Below are 20,387 nucleotides of genomic sequence, written 5' to 3'. Positions count from 1 at the left end.
CCCCGGCCCCTTTAAATGCACCTAGAAGTCGTGACTCCCGACAATGAATAACGTCAGTCATCCGACTAAATTAACACTGCAGAATAACAATAACAGGATAGATAGTCAGCAATCGGCTATTCCACATGGCGTTTTATTTATTTAGTATCACAGAGCATATTATTAATCAAAATTCGCACCTAACGTTACCCAGCCCGGTTAGCCTAGGCTACTGTATATTATGAGCACTACAAGATAACTCCTGATTTTTCTTTAACTTTAAATAATGCAGTTATTAAAGTACAAGTATGCTTACTTGTAAACACAACCTTAAACAGGCTTGCAGATTTAAATCCATTTAGAAATGATGAACAACCAGCCAGCCAATGATCTAACAGAAATTAACAGCTGACTGTCAAACAAAAATGATAACAAACCGAATTAAATCCTTCACTGCCACACAGGCAAATGACAAATCGCTTAATAGCCGAACTAATTATTATTAAAGTGTCACTCACAGTCACAAGCCTAAATTCGCTTTAACACAGTCCTCTTACATTTACTCTTCAAAGTAGTGATTAAAACGTAGCGTTAAATTTGAGGTAGAATTTTTGGCGGTCGACAGAAGCTTTTCACCAAAGCAAAGTGTGCATTTTACCGTTATGTTCTTTTCTTTTCGTTGACAAATTGAAAATAATGTGCGTACTTCCATAAACCAAACGCTGTCCTCTCTGCTATCTTGCCGGGAGTTCGAAAAAAAAAAGCCCCACACACACACACAGGGTCAGGCGCAGGGCACAGACGTATCACAGCCATTGCCTTTACGATCATAGAGCTTCGGCTCCGCTGATACATCCGCAGGTGGCACAGTAGACCTAGGCATACTGTCTGACAAAAAGCAGGCTGCAGTCGGGATTTTCCTTTCCTTAAAATAACGGATTACTTTTTAAAAAAAAATAACGAAGTTACTGATTACTTACGCACGAAACTAACGCGTTAAGTTACAAATTTCAGGAAAAAAGTAATTAGAGTACTCTAACGCGTTACTTTGTAACGCGTTACCCACAACACTGTTCCTGACGTCGTCAAGCTTCGTTTGAGTCTGCGCGTCAGAAACGGAAGTGCTAAAAAACGCTAAAACTGGGCTTCATTTGTCTCAATTGAGTTCCAATGGGGTCGCTGTGTCCATTTCTTTTACTGTCTATGGAAACAACCCAGCGACGCAACCCAGCAGGTTTAACCCAACACGTGGTAAATTGAAACTACCCAAAAGTGTTTAAAAAGAAATAAAATAACCCAACAAAATGACCCAACAGACTTAACCCAGCATTTTGGGTTAAAAAATAACCCAGCCGTTTTTAGAGTGTTGTTGGTTATAGCAACAGTAATGAAGGGGGGCGGGTCTTTCCTAAGGGTCAGTCGGCAATGGATCTTTTTCGCCAAAATTGTATTGAAATGACTGTGACCACACCTTTACAGACAAGCCATATCTAGGGAACAGAATATTACCAGTATCACAGGCTCTTTTCTAACTAGCAATGTCCAGATAGCAATATACCATTCAGAACAGATCAGCAATGGCGTAGCAATTGCGTGGAAAAGCATCTCTCTTTTTACATTATATACTTCTTATTTATTACTATTTATACCTTGTTGATTATCTGAGTGTAAACATTTGTTGTGGGATCTTCAGGCTCAGTGTTTGATGATTTATTCTTTCCCACATTTCAAAACAAATATTTGCATACTCATTCAGATTTGTTATTTATACAGTATTTGATTGAAATTAGTTAAGAAAAAACACTCACACAGCTGGGAATATGTTTGCTTTTAGTCTGCAGTTTTTTTTATACTAGGTTTTTTTGTGTGTATGTTTGATCTCTTTTTTTTTTTTTTTTTTATAAGATGTTTTGAATCACACTGTTACTATGGTGATCACTTCAGCAGACTCAATCCTATTGGTCAGACCAGTCCTGGTTGAATTCTACTCCATTCAAATCCCTTTAACAGCATCAGAATCACATCGAATTAGAACGAACAGACTGAAAAGGGAGCAGTTGAAAAAGGCTCTTGGCCAGATGAAGACTTCAGCAATATTTCATAGAATAACTACATTAAGCTTTAAAGCCATGGTTTTGAAACCCTACACAATGTGACATATACAATAACATGCTTTCTGAGAACTGTATTCAGTGTTAAACGTAATCTGCAAATATCTACTGTTCATACTGAGAAATTAGCATGTATAGCCTATATAGATTTATAAAAAAATCTACTCAACACAATTCTATTTGTAAAATAAGCAACAAACATTCCGAACGATGAATGTAAAATTCTTAGACAATATACATTCCACCGTCTATCTATCTCCCTATCATAACTGTGACTGAATAGGCATCTCGGAGCTTATGTAAATTATGCTGCACATGCTTTATGTGGATTATACTCCATGTATTATTTATATGTAAGATGCAGCAGTATGGAAAATGCCTGTTTTGTGGCCTTGTCAAACACAAGAATGTTGTCCCAAATGCACAATCATGAGATATATATACACACTGATGGACAGCAGTGAGATTATTATGGATGTGGTTTCATTTTGGTGCAAACAGTTGTTGTTTTTTAAGCATGTGGTTTGAGATTGTGTGGTCATTTGATTGAACAGCACAAGATCATCATAATTGGTGGGGATTGTGTTTTTGAAGGTGTTTTAGCACTAAAAATATATAAAAAAATGTTGGATGTATAATGTAATCGCTGTTAGTGCAATGCCTGTTTGTTTGCATCCAGTGGTCATTTGGTGATGTTCTATTCTCTTCATGTACATTAACAAGCTTTAAATTGTATTCAGAAAGACTGATTGCTACCTTTTCTGGAAAACATTGGAAGTTGGATATAAAGTTCTCTCATTTTGCTTGAATGTTTTTCTACACTATGAGGATTTACTCATTTACATTTTTTTTATCTTTCTTCTATTCTGTAATGTTCGTTTTTTGCATTCTGTCTGTGTCTTTGTCTGTGTTGAAATGGAGATCATATGTGTTCAAATCTAAGATGAAAATGAGAATGAAAAAATAATGCACAACAAACAGAAGAGCGGTCTTTCATTTCTCTCTGTCTCTATTTATTGCATTTGTGTTTTACTAAAGCAGGAGATGTACAAACATGTAAAATTTTTCCTAAGAGGCTGTGCACTGTTTCTGTTTATTAGCTCCATTCATCCTTGTACTCATCATCATCTGAATGTTAAGAATTTATCTTCCAGAATCAGACTTTTCAGGAAAAGAGATTGACTAAAATGAACTCCCAAAACTTACTACAGATTCTGGAAGATAAATTCTTTAAAGAGTGGTACAAGAGGATGTGATGCTGGTCCTTCAAGAGTCACTCTCAACTAATCTGTCCACAAAGCCTATAAGAAAAATCAGTCCTGACACAATGCACTTCTGGAGACTCCAGGTAGGTTGTAGTTTTGGAAAACTAGACTAAATGGTGGTTTCACACAAAATGTTACACCTTCAATTCTTAATTCTTTTGCAGTTAAAAAAAACTACAATTCTTAATTCTTTTGCAGTTAACATGTCTCTTTTCTTCTCCACTTGTTTTTTTCTGACCCATTGAGCATTTTGCTGTCCAATGGTCATGCCCTTTGCAAAATCTAGCAATGCATTAGTATTGCATGCTTCTTGTGTGCATTTAATATATATATATATATATATATATATATATATATATATATATATATATATATATATATATATATATATTGTGACGAGTCAGCTGCCTCCTCCCTGATTATCACCGGCACCCCGTCCTAAATCGCCGCCCTTCACCAATCTCCCGACTGGAGTGGGTGTGTGAGAGGAGGGGCGCTGGACGAGTCAGGGCTGGCGGCGTGTGATGGGGCACACCTGAAGGAAGTGGAGCCTCATTACCGCCGCTGTTTAAAAGCCCAACGCGCCTCTCCTCAGGAGACCGGTCTCTTCCCCGTGCATGCACACTGGTGTCCTCGTGGGTCCAGGAAGGGTGCGTTGAGGGACTCCCGCGCCACCAAGACGTGAGCTGCCGGACCCGCGATCCGGATGGGAACCGCACCCGTATACACGGCCGACGGGCCAGGATGCCGGGCCGTCCATCCCCTACCAGCGCCGCGGCCAACGAGAGAGACGCGGCCGCTAGGAGAAGCCGCCGCCCCTCGCGCCCCGGACCAAGGAGGGGAGCGCGTGCGGCCGCCGGACTCCGCCCCTTGCCTGGACCCTTCCTCGGTGAACACTGCCCGACCCACACAAACCCCGCAGCACAAAGAGGACACCAGATCCCCTGTTATTTTGGACACTTTCCCCCTTTTGGCCACTTTTATTCCCTTTGTTTTATGATTTCTGTTAATAAAAGCCTCTCCGAGGCCTGACGCCACGCCCACTGTGTCTGTCTTGTGCTCCTCCCGTGACTATATATATATATAACTTTTAGTCAGATTTTTTGCATCATCTTATCTGTAAAAGAAAACCATGCACACCTGAATATAAGGAGTTGTTAACTTCCAGCCTTTATGGACAATTATATATCATTCATAAATGATCAAATACAAAATTAATAGTAGTTATTAAGATTGATGTGGTTTGGAATTGATCAAATGTGCTTGGAAAAAAAATATTATCAGAATATCAAGACGCCTAATAATGATGCATGCAAATATGTCTTAATTTAGTATCACTCACATGTATTTGTGATATTTAACCATTTATAATTCTTTATCGGTATGTTTTGTCTCTTGCAGTGTATCCACTGTATAAGTGGATTAGACAGAGAATAGTAGTTGATCTTCCATCATCTGTGCCCTAGGCAATAAATTCAACTGACCCAGCTCTCTGAGTATGTGTGCATCTGTCTCTGTCTTCTTTTTATTTTCACTAAGAGAATAAAAAGAAGCCCAGCATGCTTTACCTAAATCCACCTCTGTACCCGAGAAGCACAGAACAATAAGACTGGATGTGTTTTTAAAAGGAGGTCTAGAGGTTCTCCAAAGCTGCTAATGTAGAGCCTCAAGCTGTTTTTTTTTTTTTTTTTTCTTCTTGTCATTTTCCTTTTCTGGATTTTTTCGACCTTTGTTCTTCTAATGCAGGACAAACAAAAACAAAATAAGTTAAAGGGATAGTTCAACAAAAACTAAAAAAACAGTTATCATTTACTCACCCTAAAGTTGTTGGTCCAAACCTGTATAAATGTCTTTCTTTTGCTGAATACATATGTATATCTTGAAGTCTGTGTAACCACATACTATGGAAGTCAGTGGAGTCCATTGTTCTGAATTGGTTACCCATATTCTTCAAAATATCTGTTTATATTTAACAGAAGAAGGAAAAGTGAGCAAGTAATGACAGAATTTTAATTTTTGTTCAAACTATCCCTTTAACATATTTAGAGATCAGTTTGATAAATAAAATATGTCTTTTATTTATCAGAAAATTCAGATGAGAAAGCAAAGTAAAGCATGTTCATACAGTTGAGTATCATATCCTTCTATGTTACAGCTGAGAAACTCCAACTCTGTTTGCTATTCTGAGGTTTATACAGCTTTAAAAGTGCCAACAAAGTCTTTGAAGGTGGAGAAAAAAAAAAACACTAAAACTCCCAAACAATAGACATACAAACCAACATCCCCAGTGGAGATGTGAATGATGCTTGGGAAATATGTGTAGGAGGTCTTTAACCTCTAGTCTCTGTTATGAAACACTGTTATCTGTGTTGGCGGAGTGGGTGCTGATGGCAGCCCGCTCAATGACATCTGCACGTGGACCAAAAAAACGAACAAAAACAAAATTAATAATCAGTATATATGAATCAAACACATGTGAACAGAACTTTGGTTGGTTTAATATTCTACAATGCATAAAAAAATATGCTGAGTTTTTAGATGCCTTGTCCCAGGATGAGACACTGCCAGTGGATATATATACACCCGGAAGTATTGCCTAGTAAGACCTTAATTAGCTTGTTGGGGTTTGTTTAATTAAGGTTGGAGCTAAGCTCTCCAGGACCGAGTTTGGAGACCCTCGGAGAACAACAGCAACAACAAGAACAACAATAGTTATAAAGAAGAAGAAGAAGAAGAAGAAGAAGAAGAAGAAGAAGAAGAAGAAGAAGAAGAAGAAGAAATGTGATACGTCCAAATCACGGCATTATATCAATGGATGAAAATGAGAGACAGAAAGAAAGAAAGAAGTGGACGGAGGCGGAAGTAAACAGGTCACGTGGGTCGGAGGTTGCCAAGGCCGTCGTGTCTCCATGACAACACCAGCGGAAGAACAAGTCTGTGTAAAGCGCTACAGAGCGGTATGCGATTGAGCTACACTGATGTAAATAAAACATTACCGAGCTTTTAAATGATTTACATGTTTACATTGCTCCATCTGTTAGCTGTTTATCACTCATAGCGTTTAAAGCCCAGGCGTGATGGAGTCGAGCTAGCAAGCTAACATTAGCCCAGAGATGCTAAAAACAAGCGCGCACTCGACACGTTTGTTTATCTTCATAATCATGTAACGTTAACTATCAGTTTATCTGTTCCTTTCAGATAATGACGTGCTGGAGACGGAAACCAGTATTTCTGTATTTTAATTATTTATTTTTTCAATTGGAATTCGTTTTATTAAGTGTTTAGAATTCTGGTTCAGTTCTGTTGCAGTGTGAAAACTTTATTTAGTGTTTATTTTGTATAAATCTGGTCGTTTTGATTGAATAGTTGTTGAGTGTTGTGAAATTATTTTACAGTAACGTTAATTGACAAAATGTAATGACACGGGCTTAAATGAAATGTTTTTGGAAACAAGTCTCTTCTGCTCTTCAGAGCTGCATTTATTTAATCAAAAGTACAGTAATATATATTTTGATGTCATTAGAATTTAAAGTAACTCTTTTCTTTTTCAGTATATTTTAAAATGTAATTTATTTCCATGACGGAAGCTGTATTTTCAGCATCGTCTCTCCAGTCTTCAGTATCACATGATCCTTCAGAAATCATTTAATGTAGTTTTAGAAACTCTCCCTCTTTCCTAACACAGCTATGAAGCTTTAAAAGGCCCGATTTACCCCTTTTTGGGGTCCCAATTTTCAAGAATCGCCAAGAAGTATAATGTTTAAATTCATGACAAGATTATAGTATTTTCCTTAGTGTTCATTTTTGTACATTTTCTTATTTGATGAGGAAAGTAACCCACATTTACATTTATTTATAGACAAACAAATGTGTTCTTCATTCTCTGTCCCAATGCTAAAAATGGGTGAGAATTTTGAACTAATGTCCTGATTTTCCATTTCTTCAGTCAGGACTAATCCTTCTATCTCTCTCTCTATCTTTAGTAAAGGATGGGAGAAAGCGTTGATGGTAAAAAAGAGGATGCCGACTACAAAAGACTACAAAGCTTTCCTCTCATCAGGGTGGGTGCAGCTCGCCTGCTGCTGTGACCCAGATAGAAATAACCAGTTATGGATGTGTCTGTGTTTGTCTGTATTAGATCACTCAAACTGCTCCCTTTTCCATCCTTTTCAAAACATGATTTTTATTTTTCTCTCATGCATAATATTTACACTGCTTCTTTTTTTGGCATCTTAATATTTTGTTCTGCCTTGGTCAACTTAATGTAGTTTCTTATAATATGATTAATACATGTTTACATTATTGTAATTTAAAATAACTTTTTTTCTATACACTGCTGTCTCTCATGCTCACCAAGGCTGTATTTATTTGATAAAAAAAACTTTAAATATCATGAAATATTATTACAATTTAAAACAACTGTTTTTGAATATATTTTAAAATGTAATTTACCACTGTGAAGGCAAAGCTGAATTTTCAGCATCATTACTCCAGTCTTTACTGTCACATGATCCTTCAGAAATCATTCTGATATGCTTATTTGCTGCTCAATAAACATGGCTTATTATCTTTCTTGAAGACATTTGTGCAGACAAAAATATATTTATCCATCACTTGTTTCATTTATTCCATAATTTTATTAGTTTGTTCCCTTGTTTTAGTTCAGTTGTGGCCACAAATTAAGATCCGCTTTGCTCCATAAAACCTGTAAGAGCTTGACTACACAATGTTCTGCTGGTTTTGTGTGCAGCACACAGATATGCCAGAGGAGATGCGCGTGGAGACGATGGAGCTTTGTGTCACAGCCTGCGAGAAATTTGCCTCCAACAATGAGGTCAGTCAGGTTTGTGTTTGTATGTGAGCTTGTCCTCTTGGCTTTCACATGAATGTGTTCCCCAGCTCACACAGGTTGGGTCGGGCTCTGTGTTTCCGTCTAGTACTGAGTCAGGATGCTTCACACACACACACACAGTCTGGCAATCTGGACTGCTCCAGTAGCCTACATGCTTTAATCTCACTCTCTTTCTCGCTGGTTTTTCAGAGTGCTGCCAAGATGATCAAGGAGTGCATGGATAAGAAGTTTGGCAGCTCGTGGCATGTGGTGATCGGTGAGGGGTTTGGATTCGAGGTGAGCCATGAAGTCAGGAACCTGCTCTACATGTTCTTTGGGGGAAGTCTGGCTGTGTGTGTTTGGAAATGCTCCTGATGTCACTTCCTGCCCACACAGTCGCCACTGTGAGATATTTATACTCATGGATCTGTCCTAACTATGCAGCCCTATTTGACTTGAGACATTTGTGTGTGTATGCACATGTGTGAAATTGGAAGGGGGGAAAAGGATACAGATTCTTGTGCACTTCTCCAGATCACTCTTTTCCTGTCTTACGTTTTTATGGATAGGCTTCAATTTTAAGCCATAAACACAGGTTTAAAGGAGTCTGATTAACTCTTTTTTGCAATTTTTTTTATTCAACCTATGGAGTTTATTGCAACCTATTTAAGAAAATGTTTCAGTTTTGTCCTCTTCCTGTGCTGTTTACTTTCTTAAAACATATTGGTTTTATTGTGTGCAATCCATTATAGCACGTTATTCCAAAGAAAACTTTTGCCTTTGTAATCTTTCATCAAATTGTATTAACTTGCCACTACTCTCAAATGACTTTCATTTTTAGTCCATCATGTTTTCAGTTCCCTCCCATTCAAGCATCCGTCACCATTCTTCATAACTCAACAGTGAATGAATGAATTCTGGTATGCAACACTCACTTTAATGGCCAATCAGTTCCAAGTGGATAAAAGTGCAGCTCACCCTTTTTTTAGCTGAATGTTATTTTTCATTCAGAAATGAATCGTATTACAGAGGTAAAATTGGTTGAGAAGTCTGTTTCATGTTAAAGTTTACATGGTGTACAGTTAAAAAAAAAAAAAAAAAGATAATTTTCCTTTTAATCCATGATCTTGCTCTTCGTTGGAGACAGCATTCCTTTTCTATTTAGGCTCTTTGTGATATAGAATAATGTTTACTAATAGCCAAATAGCTTATTAGTCATAGTTTAAGCAATATTGCTTTTGGCTCGGCTCGGCTCGCTCAATTATCTATCTCTCTACAGTTAAGTCCTGCTCTTGATGATGAATATCCTGTTTCATTCGGATATACAGTACACTACTGTTAAAAAGTTTGAGGTCGGTAAGATTTCATAAGTACACTCAGGTTGTGGTTAGTTCAAAACACTAATATTGTCAAATGTTAGTACAATTTTAAAAGAAACGTTTTCTAATTTAATATTATTTATTCCTTTGATGTTAAAGCTGAATTTTCAGTATTATCAGTGTTGAAAACTTAATATTTTTGAGGAAACTGCAATACATATTTGGATGGGTTGGATGGGATAAACCAGATCACAAAATGTTAAACCTCTTACCTCAAACTTTTGAACAGTATCACAGTGTCACATTACTGAGGTGAAATGGATTATGAGTGGCAATATAAACAGTTTAGTGTAGTTTTGAAAGAGATACTTAAGTCTATTTCAATCTATTTGTGAGTGGACATACAGTGATGTGCTCTGTAATAACTGAAGTGCCAGTCTGCATTTCTGTCTCTTGATGCTCAGAATACTTGCTTGTATTTGTTTGGCAGGCTGCGTAGGAATGTGTTTGCTGTGTGAGGCTGTTCAGCACAGAATGTGTGTCATTGCACTACATTTCATGTGTCACTCTCTCTCTCTGTCTCTGTCTCTCTCTCTCTCTCTCTCTCTCTGTCTCTCTGTCTCTTTCATTCTGTTTCCAGTCCAGTAGTGTCTCTCTCTCAGTGGGCTTCTCTGACACCTGTTTCAGATTCCTCTTTCCCTTTCATTGTTAATTTTTTTTTCCTTCTATCCTTTCATTGTCACCCCAGGAATCTTGTGCCGTGTACTTTCCCCCTCTTTACATAACCATTATTTGTAGAGTGTGAATACTTGAACATGACATACATTGTCAGAACTTGATTTCTGAAGGTTTCTGTAGTCATGCAATAATGCAGTTAGTACTCTCTCTCTTTTTTTTTGGTACCACTTCACAGCCCTGAATTGCATAAATGCTGAAACCATTCACTATCATAATTTGCAACAATTTAAAACCTAAAACATAATCTAATAGTCTTTAATCCTATTTTGAAGGTACGTTTAAGTGGTTATGTAATTACAGAAGTTGCAGTTGCTCATTTGTCATTTAATTATGGGAGTAATTTCTGTGCCACAAGTGTTATTAAATGAAACTGCATAAATAGCAGATGAAAAATGTCATCTGCCAGTGGTTGGCCAACTTAATAGTTCCGCCTCCAAACATATGCCATTGTTTGAGCCAGTGTCATTGTGTTCAGCCCAGTCAGGCCACTGATTACAATTCTGATGCACATGCTATAGTGAACACTTTACCTTGAATTATTTGAGTTCACATGAGTGAACAGATTCAATTGTTATTTTAAAAATATTTTTGAATCTTTATGTATTTTTATTTTTTTATCACTGCTAATTTAATTGGTTGCTGTTTGACACTTTTGATACATCAAACTTGCTGCCAAGTTCATGAGTTTGATCAGAGAGGCCTGCAAATTATGTTTCAGTCATCATCCTGAGAAACAATTAAACTGTGCAAACCGTGCTTTTGATTTCAACTGAAGTTAAATGCTGCAATATTTTATCACAATGCAGTAAACCTTTTAATGACTTTATGATCTTTTATTCAATTTTTTATTATTTTTATGGCAACTCTGTGCAATAATTTCCTCTGTTTAGATAAATAAAATTGTCGAAAGACACGTGAGTCTACTGATTCTTGATTACTGAGAATGGAGGACTATTTAGTTGATTATACAAATGAATGATTCTGATTTAATAAGAGGTATTCACCTGTGTTTGGGTGCGTCTCCTACTCTAATGTACCACAAATAGTTTTTTTCCCTTGTTAATTATTACAGTACTTGCAGTAATGTGTGCTACTCTCAACTCTGATTTCCGACGGCCCCCATTCACTGCAGGGAGCTGGTAATGCAATGCCAAATTTCTCCAAAACTTTTCCGATAAGGAAACAAACTCATCTATATCTTGGACGACATAAGTGTGAGTACATTTTCAGCAAATTTTCAGTTTTGAGTGAGTTAATCCTTAAAAAGGTACATTTAACCTGTTAACTGTCACTCACGTTTTTGAAGATAGACTTGAATGTGCATGATACAAACCTAAATTTTTATAATTCATGACTGAAAACATTTTGTAAAATGATTCTGATGTCCCATTTACATGGTAATGCAATGTCAGATTTTAAAATGGGTTTTAAAGGATGAATTTTGAGATTTTATGTTTTCAAGTGATATATAACTTCTGATGATTTCTAAAATGTGATAGAGAAAAAGGCAACGAGGAAGTCTTTTTTTTAAACAAAGGTCAAAGCTACTTTTGTAATGTAGATTTCTGAGGGTGCACTCTTGTCATAAATTAATATATTACTTTTCCTACATCATTTTTAACAAAAAATATATATTTGGGAGTCTTAGACCTTTCCAACGATATATAGTTTGTCAAGATTAGATTAGATTTGATTTTAATATAGTATAGTCAACGTAGGCGTCCTGTACGGGGTGACATTTAAAAGGTTAATATAAATTTGAATCACTATGAAGTATTAAGTTATGTGTCAGCCTTTGCCCTATGTCTTTTCAATCCACAACTAATTTGTGAAGTCCGAGAGCTTCAGTTTAATGGGATTTCCAATGTGTTTAATTCTAATTAGCCTTGTTGCCTCTGATGTTATTAATCTTGTAAATCCGGTATCTAATATGTTTATATAGGCTTTATCCACAAGCTCCTCCTAATGTCCCTGTTCTCTTCTGTCCACCTCATCAAACTTATTTCTTGCCCAGTCTCTTCTCTTTCTCTCACCCTCTCCACTCTCTCTGTGTTTCAGATGAACTGAACCCAGATCAGATGATGGGCTGGTGCTGTGTGTCTCTGGCTCACACTCCTCATTAACAGCTCGGCTCTCTCTGGGGGACTGCAGGATCTGACAGTTTTCTGACCAGGAACATACCACAGAGAGACACTGCAGGAGGAGGAATGCAAGCCAAAGATCAGATTCGAGAAGAAATGCATCACGCTTGAGATTTTATACTACGGTAAAATAGAGCTTAAAACACAGCGGGGTAGAGGTGGAAGAGAAAAGAGCTGAAATGAATTTGTCAATTGTGAACATAGTAGAACCTTCCTGGAAAAGAAAAGAGTGTAGATTGAATTGTAGAGATGTAGAGTGATTGATGAAAGGAGAAAGCAGCAGTTGAGGAAGATCATCACAGTGATTTGTATTTCATAAATGTTGAGATGAAGCAGAAGAGGGATTACAGTGATTACATAACTGTGTGTGTGTGTGCGTGCGTGCGTGTGTTGAAAGAGGATTGATGGTAGTGAAGAAGTGAACGGGATGTGAGGAGAGCGTCAGTGAGGGGATGAGAGTGGGTTTGAGGGATGAATATAAATCAGTTTTAGTTTTTTCCACCAATCTGTCTCCTACTTCTAATAATACAGTATGCATATTTCCAGTCCTGGGTGCTGATTGGTGAATACACTATGTGTACTCTTGCACAGTTATGATAGAGCTACAGCAGGTTTTGTTTTTAGTCAGATTTTTGTTTTAGTCAGTAGAAACGACTGAACTGTGTTGCTCCTAACAGTGAACCATGATTTTGTTCAAAATACAGCATAACATTATAGAGTCATTTTTATAGCAGCATTGGTTTGGGCGTATTATTCCCATTCTTTTTCTTTATAGGAAATTAAACCAATTATTTAATAAAGTACTTAAAATTCAGAGCAGAAGGCAAATATGATAAGTGTCTTTTATGAGAAAATGAACTACAGTCCCAAGAAACACCTTGATGCAATCGAATACAAAAATGACAGTATAACATATATATTAAATTATATTAAATGAATGCATTTAGCAGACGCTTTTTTCCAAAGTGACTTACAATGCATTCAGGTTATCAATTTTTACCTATCATGTGTTCCAGGGGAATCGAACACCCAACAATGCTCTACCAATTGAGCTACAGGAACACTATACACACACACACACACACACTCAAGCTGTATTTATTTGATCAAAATTGCAGTAAAAACTAAAATTTTGAAATATTAGCATTCGAAATAATAGTATAATAATGTTAAGATTTTAAAAACATATTGCTGTCTTGACAAATCAGAACTTTCTGAATCCATGATTCCTGTTTTCAGTGTCTCATGTCCTTTCAGAAATAATTCTAATGTGCTTATTTGCTGCTCCAGAAGTATTTCTTATCAATGCTGTAAAGTTCAATATCAGTTCAAGCCATACTTCCCAAATAAATTAGGAGCATTAATTCTTTTAATTTATAAATATTTATTTCTAACTTCTCTTTAAAAAATTACAGACCTCTAGCTTTTGAATTTATTGTGTTTTTTATTTATATTTGTACACACACAAACATATATATAATTTATTTTTCTTTTGTCAATTTGTTTGCATAGATACATAGATTTTTCTTCTCAAGACTCCTAGATAATTTAGTTCTCCATCTAGAATTTGTTTATTAATTTTTTTTTTTATATATATAAAGTTGAGATTGCGCTGTCTCATGGTTTCAAATAAAGCACATGGTGATTAATAATTGCAGAGGTCTGTTTTGAAAGGTTTATACAGAATCATTAAACATTGATTTCTCCATGAAGAAAATTAAAACTTTAATGGCTTAAGTGGGTAATTTCTCCTCCACTGGTGACACCAAATTGAACTGCAAAAATGACTGTATTTTAAGAGGTTTCCCGTTCTCTCCCCATCCACCATTGGTCTTATAGCCTAATTATATAACTGTCTATGATAGTGACTCCTCTCATAATTTCTCATCTCTTTCTTTCTCACTCAGGGGTGAATGAAATATTCATAGCTTGGCAGTGTGTGAGTGCACCAGCACAATGTCTCAAACATGTTCCCTTACATGTGGAGATATGTCCCTCACAGTGTTTTTATTTGTCTGCATTGAGTTTTCATCCATAAATGTCTTATTCAGAGAGGAATTAGAAGACTGTCAGGTTCCAGATGCTTCCTCAACCTCAGCAGTTCTGTCTGCAAATAACAGACAGTCCACGTGGAAGATGAATAAAGGGAGAGACGAGAAGAATTAGTAAGGTAATGCTCAAGAAAAAGAGTATAAAAAGGTAAGGGTATGAATATTTAATAGTCTGTCCCAGAGCTTGACATCTTGACGCATACAGTATTAATAAACAAGATGACAAGATACTCTTGTGTATTTGAGTGAAACAGCTGGCTGTTGTCTTGAAGATGCTGCAAAGTGTTGTAAAGTATGATGCTTTGTCAAACTGAGGTAAATAATAATAAAAAATGTGTAATTTGAGTGAATTTTAACAAGTCGTTTTGTTCCTTGTTTATTTGCATACATTTAAAAAATAAAAATATAAGAAACTATGCAATTATAAATATGCATCATTGTGATCAAGATGTCATTATGTTGAATGTTTCAGTAAGTGTCATCCAAACAGTTATTTTCCTTTTTTAGTGCAGTTTTGTCTTTTGGTATTCTGATCCAGAGTGATGTCAAAAGTGAGGTGATTGTCTCTATATCTCTATTTTGTTTGCGCTTTAGGGTACATTTGCTTCTGTTGTGCCACTGGAGTTGAATTATGTATGTGGATATGCAAAAGCCACATGTATATGATTTTACGCTGGGGGTTGGCATCTCGGAGTACGTCAGCAAGCCTCTGTCCTAATGATGTGATGATGGTGTTTGGTGGCACCCTGCACTTTGGGGATAAAGAAATGTCAATTCCTGCCAGTCAGCCACTGCTTTAAAAGGCTGATTTCCCAGGTCTCTTCTTATACAACCGCCGCATGTTACGTAAAGGATCTCTGAACATAAGCAGAAGTCTGGCTTTAAGCTGGTGGCGGTCTGCTTATGGCGATCTGATCATATGCAAATGTTTTCTTAAATATAGGATTTCTGATGTCAAGCTTGTGCAGTTGTGTGTGGTCATGTTTCCTTTATAGGTTTCCTGACATCTCCGGTTTGGTTCTTACAAAGTGTTACCATCTAATGAGGAATTAATATTGCCATTTAAAGGGACAATTCACTTAAAAGGGATAGATTACTGACCCCAAACTTTTGACAGTGTATAATCAAAATGTGTTTGACTTCAGTGATAATGACATGTATCCTTGGTTCTCAGGTGTCACGTGTCACTTGATTATATGCAAAGGAGAGATGAGAACTAACAGTGGTAATGTCTAAAAGATATCTTGCAAGAAACTCTTGTTTTCAAGTATGTCTTCAGAAGACTGGGAATATAGTGCACATGGGAATTGCTTATATAAGACACAAGACAGTAATAAATACATATACCAAAACAGAGAGAAAAAACAATGCAGGGTTTTGTTACAGAATACATAATTACAGAAGGTGTTCGTTAGCACATATTATGACATTTATTATTGAGCCCACGTACATCTGTCAAGCCTGTCTTCAGATACTGATGGATGGGTTGTGTTGTAATGTGATTGTATTTGATATAAAATATCAAACCAAGTCATATCTGCACACAAATCATGCATGTACTTTTCCTAGTTGAAGAACACATATCTTAAAATTAACATTTGATTTGAACTATTCTGAGTCAACTGAGTGATTTAAAGCAGGATAAAGAGAAGGAAGAGGGAAAGGATGTGGAGAGAGATGTTTTCGTGTTTGTGTCAGTTGTTTTCCTTGAGATCGAGGTAATTTCAGTCTTACAGAAAGTAATTTTCTAATTGCACTTTTTTTCAGAAATTCTTCCCAATTTCTTCTTTTGTGTTAGAAGAAAGAAGACACAAAGGTTTGGAATGACATGAGGGTAAGTAAAGTATCTCTTCAACACAGTTCCAGGGGACTGACAGTGACTCAGAAGTGCTACTTTTCCCTGCTTCATTTTTAATGTTTTAATTTGTCATTCTTCAAAACAGTCCTTTTGGTTTCTATGAAGAGATGGGCAAGTAAGGTTGTGTGATTTAAGTCTTTTTGATGCAACTTTGTATTCTAAAAAACACTGGGTTAAAAACTGCAACTGCCTTTATAACCCGCCCAAAAACAAACAGTAAACAGCTCTGAAGAAATATTTTAACATCCAAAGAATTTGTATTCTGTGTCTTTATGAATAAAATCGTTTATTTTATGCAAAGCATCAGGCTTTTCCATCACGTGAAAAGACAGTGAAACTCTTTAAAGGTGATTCATATCAAAGCGTTCAACCCTGTCTTGAAATCAGCAAGGAAGTGACTAAAACTGTCATTCATCGACTGGCCGCTGGAGGCTGGCTCCAAAAGGGAGTCGATCCCATAGACTCCACATGTTAAAATGGCAAACTTTACAGCAGACAAGAAAAGAAAAAAAACGTTACAGCCTGATACAAAAAAAAATATTTTGGTCTATATAGCTAATTTTGCCCTTTGTGACAACTGTGAGGGGGGTGAATTTTTTTTTATAAAAAAAAATTAATTGTATTTAAATTATATTACGCCTTAAAGTTCTGCATAATTAAGGGCTCAGCCTCTTGAGTGACAGGTGCATGGCCGGTGGATTGGTTTCAGCAACCAGCTCCCGCCCTTTTGCCCATTTAAGATTAGTGACGTTAAGTGACGCACTGCAAAGATGGCGACTGCCGTCTCCGCCCATTTTTGGCTTTAAAAACGCTCTTCGGAAACCAAAGATTGACATCACGGACACTACGGCCATGTTTTTTAGCCAATGTTCATGCTGCGCTGTATGTTTGCTCTGCATAATATTGAACGAAATACAGCACAGTAATGATTTTATAGATAAAATAAAATGTATACAAACCTGTATTTTACTGATGAATTAATCAATTCGTTGGCGCTTAGAACTGCTCTCTCTAGAAGAGAAGCAAAATCCCTGCAATAAAAAAAAAACGTAGTCAGATTAGTTTAGTCAGTTAGTCAGAAATCTATTATCTTACCTGATGTGCCCCGTGCTCCATCGAGCCTGAGATATAGTATATACTAACCCTGGACGCAGATTTGAAGTAACATATGCCTTCACTTAATCTACTTGAGGAAATCATTTCAGAGTAAATCAGAATAAATCAAATGTAACAATTTATTATCAGTCAGTTAAGTATCATGCCAATTGCATAGCCAATTCAGAGATATCAAATTCTCAAAAATGAAACTAATAAGAGTAACAGATGCATACCTGACTTCAGGAAAATACATGATACTGAGTGAAGAGACACACACCATTCTACAGGCTTTCTGGCCACAGAATCGCCCAGACACTTTTGCTGCATCCTTTAAATACAACATCAAGATAAAACATTCCCCGAGATGGAGACAGGAACTAACAATTGGAATTTACATTTAACATGTGGAGTTATCACATCTCTAGACAAAGGGCATTTTGCACGAAAAACCCTGGGAAATGGCACACTCTCTACAGTGAGCAAAATATTTCTTAACTCTTAGTATCTGTATTATCTTTTAGTCTACTTCTTGTCAAATTGAAAACATTGTACCAGTCACCCTCAGACTATTCAAAGGATACTGTAAATATTACTTGCATTCATGTAGAACATTATACTAATGAGTGAAGCAAGTGGAGGGAGGATGGGTAAAGAAGGGGATGAGAAGGAACTGATAACATATGAGAGAGAAAGGAAATTACAGTCTCTCAAAGATGCTTGTGTATGTTTGTATTGTCTGATTCTCAGGAGATCAAAATATCTATAATAAAATACCAAACACTGGGTTGTTACATTTGACCAAGGAGCTGGATAACACAAAAACACTGGAAAAATAACCCAAAACAATGACCAAAAAGGCTCAACAAACCTTTTAGGTTTTGTACAGTCACTCCCAGAGGAAATGTCATGGCCTGGGGCCAGGAGGGAAAAAACAAAACAAAACAAACAGTGGTCATTTAGTGATTGTATATTTTATAGCTCATGTTGATATATATTATAAAATTGCAATATTATATGATTTCTTTTGTTAAATCGTTTAAGCTGCTATTATAAAGTGCACTGATAATAATGTGGGGTACTGTGGAAGGTCAGACAAGGCATTGATAAAATACCAAGAAACATCAGTATAAGAGACACTAAACCAATAACAAAAATAAAAGAATCTATGAGTTTACTTCCATTTTAACAATATTTTTCTGTAAATGTCTGCCTTTAAAAATGTTTTAAAAACATAATTTTATATTAATATATACATTTTCCTTAAATATTTTTACACTGTAAATGAACAAACTGGTTGTGTATTGCTTTGGGCAGTCGACTCATTTTATTTTCGAAATTTTTATTCAGGATCATTTGCGCCCTCTGGTGGACAAAGGAACAATTGTATCTATACAAACCCCACAAAAACCACGGTAAGAAGTAGATCAGTTAGGGGGAAAATAACAATGCATAATGATATTTCATTTCCAAATGAATATTGAAAATTTTACACTGAAATTATTAACTGCACAAACTTTATTATCTCGCAATGCTCTTCCCATTAAGCCTGCTTTTCGTCGTCATGAAAATTATATTTAAAGAGGGGGTGAAATGCTATTTCATGCATACTGAGTTTTTTACACTGTTAAAGAGTTGGATTCCCATGCTAAACATGGACAAAGTTTCAAAAATTAAGTTTGTTCCAAAAATACTCCTTCTGGTTTGTCACACTCCCTCCACCTACAACTCTGCACCCTGCACCAAGACTCAAACCTTCAACCTTTGGGTTACAAGTCCAACTCTCTAACCATTAGGCCACATCTGCCCCTCTTATTTTGCTATACTCACTTACATACATTAATAAATAGTGTCCTGCATGTACTAGGAAAAAAATTTCACTTTCAAACTTTCATTTTTTTTCTTTCATTGGATTAACATTACAGCAGCTAGTAGCTAAATTAGGCGCGGTCACTTTAAGCGACTATGCATCCAATATAATGCACATAAAAAAAATTCTCAACTGTTTACTTGCATTTAAGACATAACCGACAGTTTTTTTGGACATACTATCCAAGATGGGTATTTTCACATATTTTTTATGTATTTGTCAGTACAAGAGCAAAAACAGACAAATTCTGTGTTCGATTGTTTTGAGTCGCCTCTCTCTGCGTGAGCTCTGAACACCAGAACACCGCGGTGCTGAAGTGGGCTCTTACACATCCTTTTCGGTTTGTTTAAACTGCAATTTGTTTGTTCGTTCAGGGGCAGGAGGAACTTGAAGGGGGGGTGAAATGCTATTTCATGCATACAGAGTTTTTTACACTGTTAAAGAGTTTGATTCCCATGCTAAACATGGACAAGGTTTCAAAAATTAAGTTATATGTTTGAAGGAGTATTTCTGTTCCAAAAATACTCCTTCCTGTTTGTCACAAGTTTCGGAAAGTTTTTTTCGAGTATGGCTCTGTGTGACGTTAGATGGAGCGGAATTTCCTTATATGGGTCCTAAGGCACTTCTGCCGGAAGAGCGCACGCTCCTGTATAGCAGAGCACTGAGAGCACAACAGACTTCACTGATCAGAGCGAGAGCGTCGCGAAAAGTCACAAAAGGAGTGTGTTTTTGGTTGCCAGGGCAAGACAACCCTGCATAGATTACCAAAAAAAAAAACAGCATTAAGGGACCAGTGGATGGAGTTTATTTTTACAGAGCATCAACGGAGTTGTGCAAGTGTTTTTGTTTGTTCCCTGCATTTCGAAGATGCTTGTTTTACAAACAAGGCCCAGTTTGACGACGGATTTGCACATTGTTTATTTCTTAAGGATAATGCAGTCGCAACGAAAAAGGGTCACGATCGTGTTTTGGAACCGCAGGCGGTGAGTAAAACTGCTTCAAATATCTCTGTGTTGTTAACTTAGATATCGGTGCATAAGCACATCAAGTAAACAACATGCGATGTTGTCATCAAACTGCACTTTCCACATGTACAGCAAAAAAAAAAAAGACGACATAAAGTGGAACT

At 36.6% G+C, this 20,387-nt stretch overlaps 1 protein-coding gene across 4 annotated transcripts; it reads left to right on the top strand.

Annotated features, from left to right (window-relative positions):
- Positions 1 to 6,088: 6,088 nt before the first annotated feature.
- On the top strand, positions 6,089 to 13,334 carry LOC113047889 (dynein light chain 4, axonemal). 4 transcript variants are annotated; one of them, XR_003276362.1, is made up of 6 exons: positions 6,089 to 6,312; positions 7,339 to 7,416; positions 8,106 to 8,189; positions 8,397 to 8,483; positions 11,316 to 11,457; positions 12,302 to 13,334. XR_003276362.1 is itself a non-coding variant. In XM_026209278.1 (5 exons), the coding sequence occupies exons 2-5, from the start codon at positions 7,345 to 7,347 to the stop codon at positions 11,325 to 11,327; spliced, it is 255 nt and encodes an 84-aa protein (XP_026065063.1). In that variant the 5' UTR covers positions 6,089 to 6,312; positions 7,339 to 7,344; the 3' UTR covers positions 11,328 to 11,465. The 4 variants fall into 4 exon arrangements, 3 of the variants coding, with proteins under 3 accessions (XP_026065063.1, XP_026065045.1, XP_026065053.1); XM_026209278.1 differs by lacking the exon at positions 12,302 to 13,334 and having other exon boundaries at positions 11,316 to 11,465; XM_026209260.1 differs by lacking the exons at positions 11,316 to 11,457; positions 12,302 to 13,334 and having other exon boundaries at positions 6,092 to 6,335; positions 8,397 to 8,561.
- Positions 13,335 to 20,387: the final 7,053 nt, after the last annotated feature.

This window comes from Carassius auratus, chromosome 3 (assembly GCF_003368295.1).
Source record: "Carassius auratus strain Wakin chromosome 3, ASM336829v1, whole genome shotgun sequence".
Classification (NCBI taxonomy): Eukaryota; Metazoa; Chordata; class Actinopteri; order Cypriniformes; family Cyprinidae; genus Carassius; species Carassius auratus.
Note: the sequence above shows the minus strand (reverse complement) of the source record. Positions and strands in the feature narration are given on the sequence as shown.

Coding starts and splice junctions, on each gene's coding strand:
- LOC113047889 (XM_026209268.1), top strand. CDS start 7,345: ATGGGAGAAAGCGTTGATGGTAAAAAAGAGGATGCCGACTACAAAAGA. Junction 7,417..8,105: donor AAAGCTTTCCTCTCATCAGG/GTGGGTGCAGCT, acceptor TTTTGTGTGCAG/CACACAGATATGCCAGAGGA. Junction 8,190..8,396: donor AATTTGCCTCCAACAATGAG/GTCAGTCAGGTT, acceptor CTGGTTTTTCAG/AGTGCTGCCAAGATGATCAA.